The 15,363-nt window shown below is 47.0% G+C and overlaps 1 protein-coding gene across 1 annotated transcript; it reads right to left on the bottom strand.

Moving 5' to 3' along the window:
- Positions 1 to 1,267: 1,267 nt before the first annotated feature.
- LOC125520295 (O-fucosyltransferase 15) lies at positions 1,268 to 6,982 on the bottom strand. The gene is made up of 10 exons (XM_048685180.2): positions 6,509 to 6,982; positions 5,548 to 5,637; positions 5,327 to 5,441; positions 5,140 to 5,201; positions 4,446 to 4,534; positions 4,207 to 4,327; positions 3,973 to 4,116; positions 3,288 to 3,616; positions 2,853 to 3,093; positions 1,268 to 2,322 (listed from the first exon to the last, which is right to left on the bottom strand). The coding sequence occupies exons 1-10, from the start codon at positions 6,749 to 6,751 to the stop codon at positions 2,011 to 2,013; spliced, it is 1,746 nt and encodes a 581-aa protein (XP_048541137.2). The 5' UTR covers positions 6,752 to 6,982; the 3' UTR covers positions 1,268 to 2,010.
- Positions 6,983 to 15,363: the final 8,381 nt, after the last annotated feature.

The following is a 15,363-nucleotide window of genomic DNA, read 5'->3' as shown; positions in this document are numbered from 1 at the left end:
GGACTTGGCAGGAGCGGGTGCAGATGCGCAGCCCTTAGGTGCAATCTCGGGTGCCAACACAAGCACCTACATGCAACCGGCCTCGGCCAGGCTAGGCACACGTTGCCACGCGGGATGCACGGGCGATCAAGGCTTAAGCCGATGTAGCACATGCAAGGACGCGGGGCCACGCGGAGAATCGGCCAACGCCCAACGCTCGAGGAGGTAGCCAGAGTACATGTAGCGTGGGACGCGGGACAACGCGAGCAGCTGCCACGGCTGTGCGTTAAGTCCGTGCGACGACGGATCCAACCGAAGACGATGAAGTATACGCGTGTTGAAGATGACGAATGACGGTGGGCGACGTAAATCGATCATAGATTGAAAAACTAAAAAAATAAACGCCGATCAAAATGACTGGCAAGAGAGAGGAAAACCCGGATCAAAGGATCTGGAAAAAGACTCTGGGACCCTTACGGCTATGCTCCTTTGGAGCTTATGACGTGGGTAGCGGAAGCAGGGCGGGCCGCAATTATTTATTGTATTTATTGGGTTTTAAACCCTGAACCTCTTGGTTGTAAGTTTATGCATCTAACCAGATCTGAGGGCCGGACATTATACTTCAATAAGAAGGATGCATGCGGCCATCTTATTAAATCTATTTGATTACATGTAATAGCTCTCTTGCACGGTTCGAAAAGAAAAAGTATTACACTTTTGCTAATTCCTAGGCAGCAGAAGTTATTGCAATCTAAGTTGACTTTCTAACCCAAAGTCGCACCATATTTCACTTGTGCTTGCACGTTTCAGAAAAGGGCATGATTCATGCCATGTATATAGAACATGTTGTTCTATTTAAGTTGTGATAATTTATGTCTGTTGATTTTAAATTTTAAACTTCTGTCAGGGTTTTGTGCCAACATTTTTAATCCTTCTTTCTTATATTTTGATCTGATCATTTTTAGGCCATCCTAGTCAACCCATCTGGGTTGCTGATAGATTTATAGTAGCACATATTATGAGCTGGTCCATTAAGAAAGTACTTTGACCAGTCAAGTAAACAGCCAACCTTCCTTTAAAAAGGTAAACATCCACTTTCCATAAAATCTACCTTCATTAGATGCAAATCACAAAGCTAACAACAAAGTGACTGAAACTTCAGTAATCTCAAGCAACTGTTCAATTGATAGGCCCCAGCCATCAAGGATTCAGACAGCCATATGACATACCAAGAGGGAGCTGCAGAGGTACTACTTGTACAAGTTGGAAGCAGAAGAACAGGAGCTAGTAAGAAATTTCAATAGTATTTCTGCCAAAATCATGAGGAAATTCGAAAAGAGAATGGAGATCGTCCTCATAGCAGCAGCACGACACTGCAAGTCTGCACTTTGATGATACACAATGTATAGATACACAAAATGGCAGCATTGCTAACTTTGCCCTTTGGTATGAACTTACAATATGTACAGCTCGTATAGTACAACATTACCCACTGAAAAGGAATGAGAACAAAATGTACAGCGAGTTGGAGAACTTGACTCAACAAATGATGGACAAACCACAATTGATATGGCATGCTCCAATCGCACAAAGCCAGAAGCCTGTGTTGACAAATGATAGATCTTCTGAACTCTGAACAGAAATAATATAGTTGCTTTTCCATCTGTCAGATATACAGATAATACACTCACGGTAACAATGCTGTTCCCAGCCTGACCTATCAAAAATACGGCAGCAGCAACACCGTAGCTCAGATGCAAAAATTAGTTGCTGATCTACCACAATCCAAATCCAACGCAATGTCAAACTGATCAGAGCAGTCAGTAAATTGAATTTGATCCCAATCAGCTGTGCTGGAACCATATTTAGAATGCAAGGTTGTTGTTCAGCTTAAAGTGAGAACTTTGTCACCCAATCTCCAAGTTGATTCCAGTGGTGCTTCATGTCGAGGTATCAGCCAAAGAGCCAAAACAAGCTCTGGGCCACTGGCTGCATAATACAGTTACAAGCTCAAGAAACTTCCAAAATGTCTCAATTATCTGTTCTGCACATACACTCTGGACAACGCGGATGTCTGAATATGCTCCTCGCAATTGGCCTCTCATGGACTTGCTTAGTTTGCTGTATGAGTTTGTTTACTCTTGTTTCAAATTCCTTCCACTCTATTGTGGCATTCTTCACAAGTATGCTGGCTAGGCGACGCTTGTTTGGTCTTAATGTGGGAAGGTCCCCACCACCATAGTACATGCGGTATCCTTGAACAAGAGAAGAGAACTGGCTGCCTGGGTCAGTCATAGCAAATGCATCAGCTGATGCACATGCAATAAAGTCCAGAGCTGCCAACTGCAAATGGCAAGAGAAAAAAGAAATTATTTCATCAAGTATAATTAGAATGCATAAGGTGCTTTTTTTCGAATTAAGGAGCAGAGCTCCCAATTAGAACACAGTTGTTCGTGCTGACCCTCGAAAACGAAAGGTTCCACTTCTTTATCATGCATGTGCAGACTTTCATTCAAAATTCTGATATTAGTAATATTCTTTATCATGTGTGCCACTCTAGTGGTTCGAATTTGAATTTCACACATAAGTCACCTTTAGTACGGAACTGGCAAAAGAAATACTTAAGCTGCCCACATGAGCCACCTTTGGAGTGGAGCACATACAATTAGAGCATTCCTGGTGTTGCACATGCAAACTTGTATACATTTCAATCAAATTGCAGGCTATATCTAAGGTCCATACCCATCCGAGGCTTAAGGCCTTCAAGAAGTGTCTTTGCTTATGAATGGTTTACATCCATGTCTAACAACACTTTGTTTGCATAATTTTCCACCTATATACGGAATCAAATAAAACATCTTATCAAAAATTACCTGCGATGAGAAGTTTCTGAATGGTTCAAGCTCCGATGGGGACAGAAGTGTTTCTTTAGTTACTAAAGCAGGATAAAGGCGACTTATGGCAGCCATCCTATGCCTCCCTCCATAAATTTCAGCACCTGCAATATATATAGTAGTCCTGCGCTTGAAACCAATAGCAGCGAGCATAAGCACAGCTTCTTCAGGTGCAAGGGGGCATTTGCCTTCAGATCGCAAGAAAGCAGCAGAGGGCAACCTGAAACAATAGTTGGACTTTCAGAAACATATATTTTTTCTGAAAGGCAAAATATATTTGACTGGACAGCATTTGATTCGGATGGAACATTTTTCAACATTAGACATACAAAGAAGATCATTTCATTGTCATGAATGCCCAAACAGGGCATCAAAAAGTAACTGGAAATGGAAAGCATAGGATGGCATACATACTTTGTTGTCCTCTTGATTTCTGTCAGAGCAGGAAAATGAATTTGACGATACATCTCTAATTCCTCTTCCTCATCTTTCCCACCACCAAAGTAACACATTGAGTATGCAACCATATCAATCTCAAATCTGAGATGAACTGCTAGATATTTGGACGACTCGTTCCTGTTCCCACTGGGGATGGATTTCCCAGCAAAATGACCTAAAAGATTATCTTGCAAAGGCGACAGATGGGGCATGTGGCCTTGCAATCTCTCTACAAGTAATGCACCAGTTTCTTGTATTTTGTGTACAAAACGAAGAGCATGAAAGTTACATCTGCATCGCAATCTCTGTAGAACAGTTAGCACATATATAGTTAGAACATGCTTTCAAATTATCATTTCTCACTAACACAGTGAAATTCTAATGCTTTATCCATGTTTCATGTATGTAATTTTAATACGTGGCTAAATCAGGAACAGAGAAATAAGAAACCTGGCAAACGAACATAGTTATAGCTTCTTCATTGTATCTCTTATGGGTTGGAACTCGTGTCATAGCTCTGGTATGCGTTTTGTAAAAAATACACTGCCCACCACCAGTATTTATGCAACCTAGACTAACAATGTTTGAAGAGAACTCATGGTATTTAACACGCATATGGCTTTGCAGGTAAATGGAAACAAACAATAGAAAATGACAATACCTGAAGTTGAAAAGGTATCGGGTCAAAAGATAAGCGGTTGCCAAATCCTACAAAGTGGACAACTCTGTTCTTCAGTAAAATTGGTAGTATCTTTTTTACATATATACTTGGCTTTGACTCTTTCATGACATCTGTATCATTAACCTACAGAAGAATAAGAGTTGGGCAATACAGTATGAGCATCAAAACCATTTTTCCACCTCTAGAGCTTTCTGGAAATCAGAGATTACTTACAAGGCTACCAATTGCCTCCAAATCTAACGATTGCAACTCCAAAGGAAGCTCCTTCACAATCCGAATATCAGGTTTCAAATATTTGATAAAATAATCCTCCTGATATATATCTCGAAACTGGCTAAGATATTGAATTTAATTGTACTTTAGAACATAATAGAATTATTCAACCACTGACAGAAGCTATCAACACATAAGACTAAGATTAACTTATTTTGTAAGGAAATGTTGAAATATACCTTTTGTCCAGCCAAACATTACTGTACAAGAACTTTGGAATGACAAGAGTTGCGTTGAGCAACCGGGATATGGTAACGGCATTGCAGATCTGTTAGAAGATAAACCAGAATGCAGTTAAAATTAATGAAATAAGTTTGAATAGCAGTTAAGAAATCTAGAGCTTGAACTGTAGTTTCCTTCCAAGATTTTTTCTTCTAATTAGACCAGCAAAACTGAAAGATGTTTCAAATTACATAAGACAATAAAATGTTTACAATCCTCTTGCTCTAACTTGCTGTGAAGTGAGAGTCTTGTGGGATTCATGCTAATGATGTTTGTCATCCTTGGCCAAGCTTTGACATCATATTTATGGCAACCCTTTTTATAAAGAGGATACGGATTCAACACAGAACATAGTACATAGTCTGGATAAGTCATAACTTGCTTTAAAAATGAAATGCATTAAATTTATGACCCCTTAAAATGAAGTAAAGTGTGATATTGATTACAATTATTCAGGTAATGAACAACCCAGAGTCTCGTATGATGTTAGAACTCAAGTAAACCACCATCCTCCAATCCATCAAGGAACGAAGAAAACAGAGTCTTCTTCCCATAGTCTATTTGCATGTAACAACTGCAGACCTCTTCCACACTAAAACCTTGAGGACTAAATAGAGTGCATCTGATGTTACACAAGTTAGGACTACTCACTGCCACCCTTTGCTGGTTTATTCCACCATTTGCACTGATGATGATGTAACCATTGGTTCCCTCTGTAGTTAACAAACATGAGGCTAATTAAAACAACAGAGTGATAAATCATAAAACAAAGGGGGGGGGGGGGGGGGGATCATTGATACTGTGTGGGTATGTGCAAAACAGCAACAGTAATGTTTACCTGATGAACTGATATTGCCTGATGCTTCCCAATCCCTTTGGTCAGAGCAAGGTTTCCACAAAGTAGCATTTATTGGCTCTTTCCATAGGTCTTTGGCTTCTGGCCTATTATCTGCCTAGGTGATTAACAGTACACATTAAAAAAGAAAAGTTTTCATGAACATCCGAACCAACTTTGAACTTGAGATGAACACATAGTTGCATTTATGAATGCTTTGCTACCTCTGCCAAAGCATGGGCCGCCAAAGCGAGCAGGCGTGTGAGCATGACCGGGTGAGGCCTCTTCCCCTTGTCAGTAGCATTCACCTCTTCCTTGAAACATTTGAAAACACAAAATCATCCCTCGGTAATGTTATATTATATCCAACAGCATACATGTTTATCTTTATACAAAAAAAAGAAGATAGCTTTCATTCCCTCAAGCAAGATGCACCTTACATGGCATCCCATAATGACATTGTCCGTAAAAACAATAATGTATGCCAGTAATGGAAATAAGGAGGGTGTATTGACTAGTCCTGGGATTATAGTACCCCCGGTGCTCCCAAGCAGAGAGAAATCCTCTAACAGTCATGAAAATTTCTGAAAATAACGAAATATCAACATTAACACAGCATGCACCTGCAATAACATAAAAATTCAAACCCAAATTTGGCCTACACATTGATAAACGGAAAGGACGAATTCTGCTGTGAATAATGTCTGATCCAAATCAGGTGAGTAATAGCCCACAGAGTCAGACAATACTGACAGCAGGATTGTTTTTTTTTCCTTCTCGATGTGTAGTTCGAATTTAGATTTGAAATTTCTGACATGGTAGGCGCATATCATGAAAATGCTGTCCTTTTTCTCCATAAATTTCCATGACCTCAAGAGAGTGGGTTTCTGAGCTCAATGGTACTAAAGCAAGTTGACGGATAGTAGATGTACAACTACGAAGTATTTGTCGAAGAACACAACATTAATTTTGAAGCTTATGAAATAGTAGCTCAACATCGCGACACACTGCATTTTGCTATTTTGCACTCTTTCAAGTCCGCCGGCTAAAAACCCTCTTAACCAAAAAGCCAGGTTGCGGAATGTAGCACCGAGCCATGTTCTCCGTCCCCTAGAAGCAAGCATAACCCGAGGACCTAAGCCGGATCAAAGCCAGGAAGCACTCAAAGAGAAGCACCGGCATTACCAGGGTGGAGAGCGAGGAGTTGGTCGCGCGGGGCGGGTTGCGGCGGAGGCGGAAGCGCGGGCGCGTGGCGGGGTCCTGGAGGTGGGAGAACATCCACCAGTTCATGAGGAAGAAGAAGGCGACCAGGGCGCCCCAGCAGAGCAGCCCGCGCGGGCGGCGCCACGCCCTGCGCCGCCGCCGAGCCCGCAGCACGGAGGCGGCCGGGGAGCTCGCAGAGGCCGGCGGCGACGCCGCCTCCGGCATCGCGGGCGGCGGACGGATTTGGATCTCGGGCGCGCGCGCGGGGAGGCAGGGGATTTGGTGGGAGTGGGAATCGAGCGAGCTGCGTGGGTGGGAGTGGGATGATCGGCGTGGGTTTAGCGGAGTGCGGCTGCGATTGAATGCGAGCTTAGTTTAATTGATTGATTGATGGAAAGTGTGTTGCACGCTGGAGTTGTGTGCAGATCGGAGGAGGGAGGGATGGGTTAAAAAGTTCGTTAGCTGTAGGCGTGGCACCGAAGGAAGGAAGCTGTGCGGACGGACACGTGAGGTGAGCGTGCTTCTTCCTCCTTTTCTTTTTCTTTATTTTGAAAAGGATCAAATCTACTATAAAGATTCATCGAAAGTACAAAGCACTTCAAACATAATAAAAATTACATCGAGGTGACCACGGAGCGACCATTGCCGCCGCCTAAACGAGCCATCGACGCGTCGTTGTCGCCGCTCCCATACCAGAGCCGGCCAGACCTTGTCGATGACAGTCGAGAAGTCTTCATGTACGTGCCCCTAAGGACCAGCGCCCTAGAGCCGCAGTCATCGTCTTTGAATCCTTGAATAGATCTAAAGAACCTGACAGCAAATATCGTTGTTGCGTACACTCAACGAGAAAACCCTAACCTTGTCGCCCCAAGGAGCTGACAGGAATGTACGCCGGAGCTCCATCTAATCCATCCTAACGAACGAACTTGAGGAGGATCGGAGCTCAGAAGACTGACTCGAAGAAGGAGCACCGCCATCCGTCCAAACGCCGCCCCTATGAGGACTAAAACCCTACCTATCTACTAGCAGGAGCCGGGACACCAGGAATCTCCTCCCCGCCACCGGCCGCCGGAGTGGCAGGCGGAGGGGAGGCAATCCACGGATCGCCGGCGGAGATCGATGGGAGGAAGGCTTTTCCAAAATGCCTTGGGAGAGAGGAAAGAAAAGTGTTGTCGTATGTGCTACATATATGAATTCAGAGTTAGGGATGGTTCTTCTGGGCTAGGCTTCTAAAATAAAATTTTAGGTTAGGCTTAGAATATGTTGGGGAGCGGGCAGCTTATTTTCACAGCCAGTCCTAAGCCTCAAAATAATTGGCAGGCTTCTGAAAATAAAATTTTATGTTTGACTTCTAGAATAAATTTGGGAGGGGCAGCTTATTTTTACAGTCGGTCGAAAGCTCCAAAAGAATTGGTAAACTTCTAAAAATAAAATTTATGTTGGGTTTTTAGAATAATCACGGGAGGGGCATATTATTTTCACAGCACCCAAAAGAACTGGCCCTTAATTTTCCTCAAAAAATCAGAGTTAATACTAGCGCATTTGGTACATAAACTTGTACTCATGGGACAAAATCATACAAGAACTAAAAACATAGAAAAGTAGCCCTTTAACACTAATGCGGATTTAATTTCCTACAAATTGCTCCCATGGTGACACTTGGCATGCCACATCGGCTTGCGGCATGCACCCCTCTCTCGGTAAATTCTGAGAAAATCTCCCAACGGTGTACCGGTTTTACTTTAGAAGGTTCCTAGGTAGCACTACCCAAATCCTTGGCACGCAGCTTCAGATTCCCCAATTCCCCTTTTCAAAATCTCTAGCCGCGCGTGACGATGTCAACGCTGCCAACCTCGTATGCCCTCACAGTTGGCAGCAGGCCGTTGTACCGTGTCGTAGACATGAAGGGCTCCATGACGGGCTAGAAGCAGGAAGAAAGCAATGGTGTAGGGATAGTGTCCTCTTCAAGCCAGGTTCGCCTGCTTGTCGATTGTGACCTCGGCAGTGTTGACAGGGGCAAAGGACGATGAGCCATGGGCGAAGATCATTAGCAAGGCGCATTATATGGGTGTTGATTTCTAGAAGTTGTGGTTTTTCTATTTAATGTTAGAACTTGTTTGGTCTATCTATTTGGTATTTGGGCAATGAAGAACTATGAAATTGTAGGGGATAAAAACCCTCACTAAATTTGAATGGGGGATACTGTCGTGGTTCTAACTCTGACAGTGACGTAGAGGGGTATGTATGGAGAGGCTAGATCTTAGCTATGGAGGAGTTGTAAGCACACGAGGATTACGAGTTCAGGCCCTTCTCGGAGGAAGTAACAGCCCTACGTCTCGGTGCCCGGAGGCGGTCGACTGAATTATGTGTGTATGAATAACAGGGGTGCCAACCCTTGATACTGAGGAGGGGGTGGCTTATATAGAGTTCGTCAGGCCCCTCCAGCCCTCAGTAATGCAAGGTTTAAAGTACATTAAGACTGGGGGTTACTGGTAACGCCCCTAATAAAGTGCTATGATGACCATAAAAGCTACTTAATGACCGACCGTTTGCGTGCAGGGTGACTTTAGACCTCCTGACAGTCGAGTGGTTGGAATTTGGTCGAGTGATTGCTTCGTGGTCGAGTGTCTTGAATCTGTCGAGTGGGATACCTCCAAGTCGATTGAAAGGTGACTTCTTCTAGGGATGTCCTTGGGTAGGGTACTTAGGACAGGTCCATGCCCCTATCCTAGGTACATAGCTTCATCATTAGCCCCCGAATGGATCGAGGTTCGAGTGGGGAAGGAGTTGGGGATCTTTCCGACTGGTTCTTCATGTTATATGAACGTCTTGTTTTGGATCAATTGTCACGGATGACGTCGTCAACTTCTTTCAGTCACCTTGATCCATTCTTGGCCTCTTGTCGAGTGAATTTCTTTACTTGTGAAGTTCCGAGTGACGGTGTGAAAGGGATCTTCTATTTGACGAGTTGTTCTGCGGCCCGCGGATTTTGCGGGATTTGAATTTCGGGAAGCGCGCGGGACGGGGGCGGCCGCAGTAATCGGATGGGATAGGACGAAAGCTCCTCGATCCCCGCGCCACCTTTTTCGGCACGTACCGCGCGCGCGCCTGTTGCGGGATTTGATGGGATTGCCTGGGCCTACCAGTCAGCCACTCGGAAGCGACCTCTTATAAGCTGCCGGCTCGGGACCCCCGAATAGTGCACCTTCACTTTTCCCCCTTCCTTCACAAGATCCTCCGCCACCTCCGCTCCCACCTTGGTGCCGTAGGTCTGTTCGAGCTTCGCCGGCGACGATGGTGAAGGAGAAGACGTCGGCTCTAGAGCGCGCGAAGAAGGCGGCGGTGCAGGGGAAGGGGAAGAAGTCCGCTCGGGGCGGATCTTCCTCGAGGACTGCTCTGCCCAAGGATTGGATCCAGAGCGACTGGATGCCGTCGGTGATTCGGCAGGATGATCTCGATGATCTGGTCGAGGGGGGATTCATTCCCCACGAATCTGCGCGCCTCCCGGGGAAAGAAGTCGAACCCCAGCCTCTTGATGGTGAGTGCGTCCTCCTTGCCACCCATATCGATCGTGGATTCTCTCTGCCTCCTCATCCTTTTTTCGGAGCTTCTTGAACTTCTTCGGAGCGCAACTCCATCACTTTACTCCCAATTCTATTGTGTATCTTGCTGCTTTCGTTTCCTTGTGTGAAAACTTCTTGGGTTGCCGCCCCCATTGGGGACTCTTCAAGCACATCTTCACTTGCCGCTCTCAGTCGGTCAAGAAGGCCAAGTCGAGTGACGAACGAACGCAGGTGATCCAGCTGTGCGGGGGCCTGGCGATCCAGATGAGAGGAAAAAGTTCCTTTCCGTCTATCACTTTTCCCGAGTCAGTCCGTGGGTGGCAGTCGACTTGGTTTTACTATAAAGACCAGGTGACCCCAGGACAGTCGACTGGGCTTCCCCCCTTTTCTCTGAATCGAGCACAAAAACCTGCCTCTCTGAAAGTGACACCGGAGGAAAAGGCGCAAGTCAAGGTGTTGGTCGGTCGAGTGGTTCAGCTTGTCCGCGAGGGTGTGACTGGCATGGACTTGTTGGAAGTCTTTCTTCGGAGGCGCATCCAACCGCTTCAGGCTCGTGACCACCCGATGTGGCTGTACTCGGGTCTCGAAGACACCACTCGGATTCACCCAGAGGAGGTCACTGACGAGATGTTGGAAGGGTGGCTGTCGAGTATCACAGGGAACAAGGACAACCCCCGAGGAGCCAGGAGGATTCCTCCACTCGACCAAACATAAGAAGTGGACAAGGTCTGACCTTGCGTTTCCGACTGTGATCTTGCTTTCTTTATTTGTTCTTTTTGGATCAGTTGATTGACTTTTGTCTCATTTGTTGTCCTCTAGGCCACTACTGAGATGTACTCGACACCCAATGGAGCACAGGAGTAGGCCGAGGAAGGAGAGGCGAGCGGAGGCGAAAGTGGAGATGAGGGAGAAGAGTGAGAATCTGACGGCGAAGGAGAGGGGGATGACGACGACGACTCCAGTGAAGAGGAGGAGGAAGAAGTCGAACCTCCCCGCTCGGAACGGCGATCCAAGCTTACACACGACCCTGCGCGGGAACGTGGTAAGGCGACTGTCCCTATTGGGCAGTCATCGAAGCGCCCTCGGACCTCATCTCCAGCGCCGACAGAAAAAGCTCCCAAGCACCCACGTGCGACGCCGTCCAAGCCGCCCAAGGCTCTGCCCAAGATGAAGATGACTGTCCCCACCATTTCTGGGTAATAGTAGAATTTGTTTTCCTTTGTCGAACGTGATGGACTCTTGGTCGACTCATTGAATAAGCTGACTGACTTTCGAAATTTGCAGTGCTGCCACCTCAGAGATCTCCGCCAAGGACGATGATCAAGAGATGGAAGACGCTGTTACCTCCAACCCCGGTGTGATTACTGATGCTCTGCTTTTAGTCGACTGACGATTTCTTATAATTCCGGTCGATTGGATTTTTCTTGTAGCTCCTCCTCATGTCATTGACCTCCCTGATGATGACGACGAAGTGCCGCTGAGGGCGCGAAGGAACAGGAGGGCGCTGGCTGGCAAGACCCCACAAACTACTCCGGCGCCTGAGGCCGTAGTCCGGGAGGGTGGTGATACCACTCGGGTTTCTGTGACCTTCGCTGAACCTCTGACGAGTGTCCGGCCTTCGACGTCGACTGCAAATCCGCCTTCGCTTTTTGCCACACACCACGTCCCTGAGGACCAAGTGGGTGCCGCTAAAGAGGCTATACGCCAGGCGGGGATCATGATGGAGCAAGTGAAGGTGGTTCGGGAAGCCAGCCAAGCAGCTTATGACGCGAGCTCAGCTCTTCAGAGCAACGTCCAGGTCAGTCGATTCACCGCTTGTTCTGTTAGGATATGCTATCTGAAGAATCTCTTTTCCGAAGATCTTTATATCTGTACGCCCACTGGGTGTGCCTATTAATCTTTTTGATGAGTGGGGGCACGCTAAGTGCACCCACTGGGTGTAGTCCCCGAGACTACGGTGGACTGCTGGCAGTCGACTATAGTCTTTATATTGTATTGCTTTAGCTGAACTTCTTCACTCGGTCTGGTCAGGCCATGTCGAATGGAACTGTACACGGTCGGCTGCGGGCAGTCAATTTTTTTTGGTCGAACCAGTGGGGGCACGCTGAGTGCACCCACTGGGTGTAGTCCCCGAGACTACTGTCGAATGTTTCTGATTTGGCTGTAGTCTTAGAAACGCCATCATTGTCTCTTGGTTACTCGGAAGCAACTTATCTTGGATGTCTGTCAACTGATTTTTTTGCAGAAATCCTGCGAACTTGTGGCTCGCTACACTGAGTTGGAGAACAAACAGATCCAGCTGAACCTTGACTTGAAGCTTGCTCAGGAGAACTTGCAGAAGGCGAGGGATGAAGCAAAAGGTATGGCTGGTGAGCTTTTGTCGACTGTCCTTTCTTTCTGGCCGTCCTTGATGTTGATCTCACTTGCTGTTTCGCAGACAAAATGGAGGAGGCTCTGAAGAAGAAGGATCAAGACCTTGCCGAAGCGCAGAAGGAGGCCCTGAACAAAACGAAGCTTGCTGAAGAAAAACTGGCTTCAGTCGGTACTCTTGAAAAGGAAAACTCCAGGCTGAAAACTGCTCTCGACGCGGCTAATCGAGAGGTCAGCCCTCTGAAGAATGGCAATATAGCTCTGAATGACAAGGCAAGTGAACTGGCGGGGAAGAGGAACGATCTGGAGGCTTATCTCGGTGGACTCGCCAAGAAGCTGTTCGTCATGCTCGAGGGTAATTACTCCGGCCCGACTGACTTGCAGTTACCAAATCTGCATAGAGCCACTGACTTATCCTTGAATTGTGTTTACGGAATTCTGCCAGAACTTCGAAGAGGAGACCAGTCGAGTGGAGACAGACTTGGACCCCATCAATTCTCCAGTGAAGGACGAGGCTTCTATGAACGTGCTCCGACTGGAATCTCGTGTTGCCGGCGTTGTTGACTATCTTGCTCGGTTGAAGGTTGCGATGTCACGGATCGACACGTCGCTCTGGCCTAGGACGACGCTTCAGAATGACCTCGAGTCCCTGATGACTCGACTGAATGAAGTCCCAGGTCGAGTGGCGGAATGGGAGAAATCTTCTGCTAGATGTGGCGCTGACGTCGCTCTGTCTCTGGTCCGCGTCCACTGCAAGGAGGCGCAAGAAGAAAAGTTGGCCGCCATCCAAGTTGCCAATACCAGGAAGCACAACTTTCAAGACTTCATGGAGACTTTCATTGCTGCTGCCACTCGCATTGCAGACGGGATCGACTTAGACGAGTTCATCGCCCCTTCCAGTCCTCCGCATGAGGAATAAAAACTTTTATGCTTCACTTTAAATTTGCCTCGGAATGCCGAGTGGATTTTATAACTGTTAAACTCTGTCGAGCTGGAGGCTCGAGTACTTTGATCTGCGGTCTAGAACCTTTGGATCTTATCTGAACTTGATTTATCGTTGAATATCTTCATGAATTATTTGTCGAGTGGAACTTGTTCTTCACTCGAAATAACTTTGTATTTATGGTGCAACTCCGAAGGAGAAGGTAGCAGTCGATTTGCACCTCGTCGTCCTTGTGGATTGGGATGTGTTCCGTACTTAGGAGAGCACTGGGCTGCAGCTAAGCCTCCGAGTGGAAGGTCTGCTCTCCACTCGGTAGGATTTTAAAAACTTAGGCGAGTACTGGACTGCAGCTAAGCCCCCGAGTGGGAGGTCTTCTCTCCACTCGGTAGGATTTTTTCAAACTTAGGCGAGTACTGGACTGCAGCTAAGCCCCCGAGTGGGAGGTCTGCTCTCCACTCGGTAGGATTTTTTCAAACTTAGGCGAGCACTGGACTGCAGCTAAGCCCCCGAGTGGGAGGTCTGCTCTCCACTCGGTAGGATTTTTTCAAACTTAGGCGAGTACTGGACTGCAGCTAAGCCCCCCGAGTGGGAGGTCTGCTCACCACTCGGTAGGATTTTTAAATACTTAGGCGAGCACTGGGCTGCAGCTAAGTCTCCGAGTGGGAGGTTTGCTCTCCACTCGGTAGGATTTTTAAACACTTAGGCAAGCACTGGGCTGCAGCTAAGCCTCCGAGTGGGAGTCTGGCTCACCACTCGGTAGGATTTTTAAACACTTAGGCGAGCACTGGATTGCAGCTAAGCCTCCGAGTGGGAGTCTGGCTCACCACTCGGTAGGATTTTTAAACACCTAGGCGAGCACTGGGCTGCAGCTAAGCCTCCGAGTGGGAGTCTGGCTCACCACTCGGTAGGATTTTTAAACACTTAGGCAAGCACTGGGCTGCAGCTAAGCCTCCGAGTGGGAGGTTTGCTCTCCACTCGGTAGGATTTTTAAACACTTAGGCGAGCACTGGGCTGCAGCTAAGCCTCCGAGTGGGAGTCTGGCTCACCACTCGGTAGGATTTTTAAACACTTAGGCGAGCACTGGGCTGCAGCTAAGCCTCCGAGTGGGAGTCTGGCTCGCCACTCGGTAGGATTTTTAAACACTTAGGCGAGCACTGGGCTGCAGCTAAGCCTCCGAGTGGGAGGTTTGCTCTCCACTCGGTAGGATTTTTAAACACTTAGGCGAGCACTGGGCTGCAGCTAAGCCTCCGAGTGGGAGGTTTGCTCTCCACTCGGTAGGATTTTTAAACACTTAGGCGAGCACTGGGCTGCAGCTAAGCCTCCGAGTGGGAGTCTGGCTCACCACTCGGTAGGATTTTTAAACACTTAGGCGAGCACTGGGCTGCAGCTAAGCCTCCGAGTGGGAGCCTGGCTCGCCACTCGGTAGGATTTTTAAACACTTAGGCGAGCACTGAGCTGCAGCTAAGCCTCCGAGTGGGAGTCTGGCTCACCACTCGGTAGGATTTTTTTCTACAAACTTAGGCGAAACGGATTCGCAGCTAAGCCACCCACTTGGGGATTTCACACGCAAACAAAAGCAACAACAATTATAGGAAAATTTGTAACACTCTTGTCTTTGATAAATAGACTACAAAAGTTTTTCTTATTACATCTCATCCGAGTGAGAATTCAAGTGTGAAAGGGGTGGAGCAGTTCTGCATTCCAAGCTCGTGGCTCATCGATCTGGCGATCGACATTGTAAAGGTGATACGCTCCATTGTGGAGGACTCTAGTGACGATGAAGGGACCTTCCCAAGTAGGAGCGAGCTTGTGTGGTTTCTGTTGATCCACTCGGAGGACCAAATCTCCTTCTTGGAAGGCTCGACTCTTCACATTTCTGGCATGGAATCGACGCAAGTCTTGCTGATAAATGGTTGATCGGATCATAGCCATTTCTCTTTCTTCTTCTAGGAGGTCGACTG

The sequence above is a fragment of the Triticum urartu genome, chromosome 7A (assembly GCF_056163025.1).
Source record: "Triticum urartu cultivar PI428250 chromosome 7A, HENAU_Tu73, whole genome shotgun sequence".
Lineage (NCBI taxonomy): Eukaryota > Viridiplantae > Streptophyta > Magnoliopsida > Poales > Poaceae > Triticum > Triticum urartu.
This window is presented reverse-complemented; position numbering and strand designations above follow the sequence as displayed.

Bases quoted from the DNA above. Each gene is read 5' to 3' on its own strand.
- LOC125520295 (XM_048685180.2), bottom strand. From the start codon at position 6,751: ATGCCGGAGGCGGCGTCGCCGCCGGCCTCTGCGAGCTCCCCGGCCGCC. The intron at 4,328-4,445 runs GTATATTTCAAC...TCAATATCTTAG, and splicing joins AATGTTTGGCTGGACAAAAG to CCAGTTTCGAGATATATATC. The intron at 4,117-4,206 runs GTAAGTAATCTC...ATTCTTCTGTAG, and splicing joins TGGAGGCAATTGGTAGCCTT to GTTAATGATACAGATGTCAT.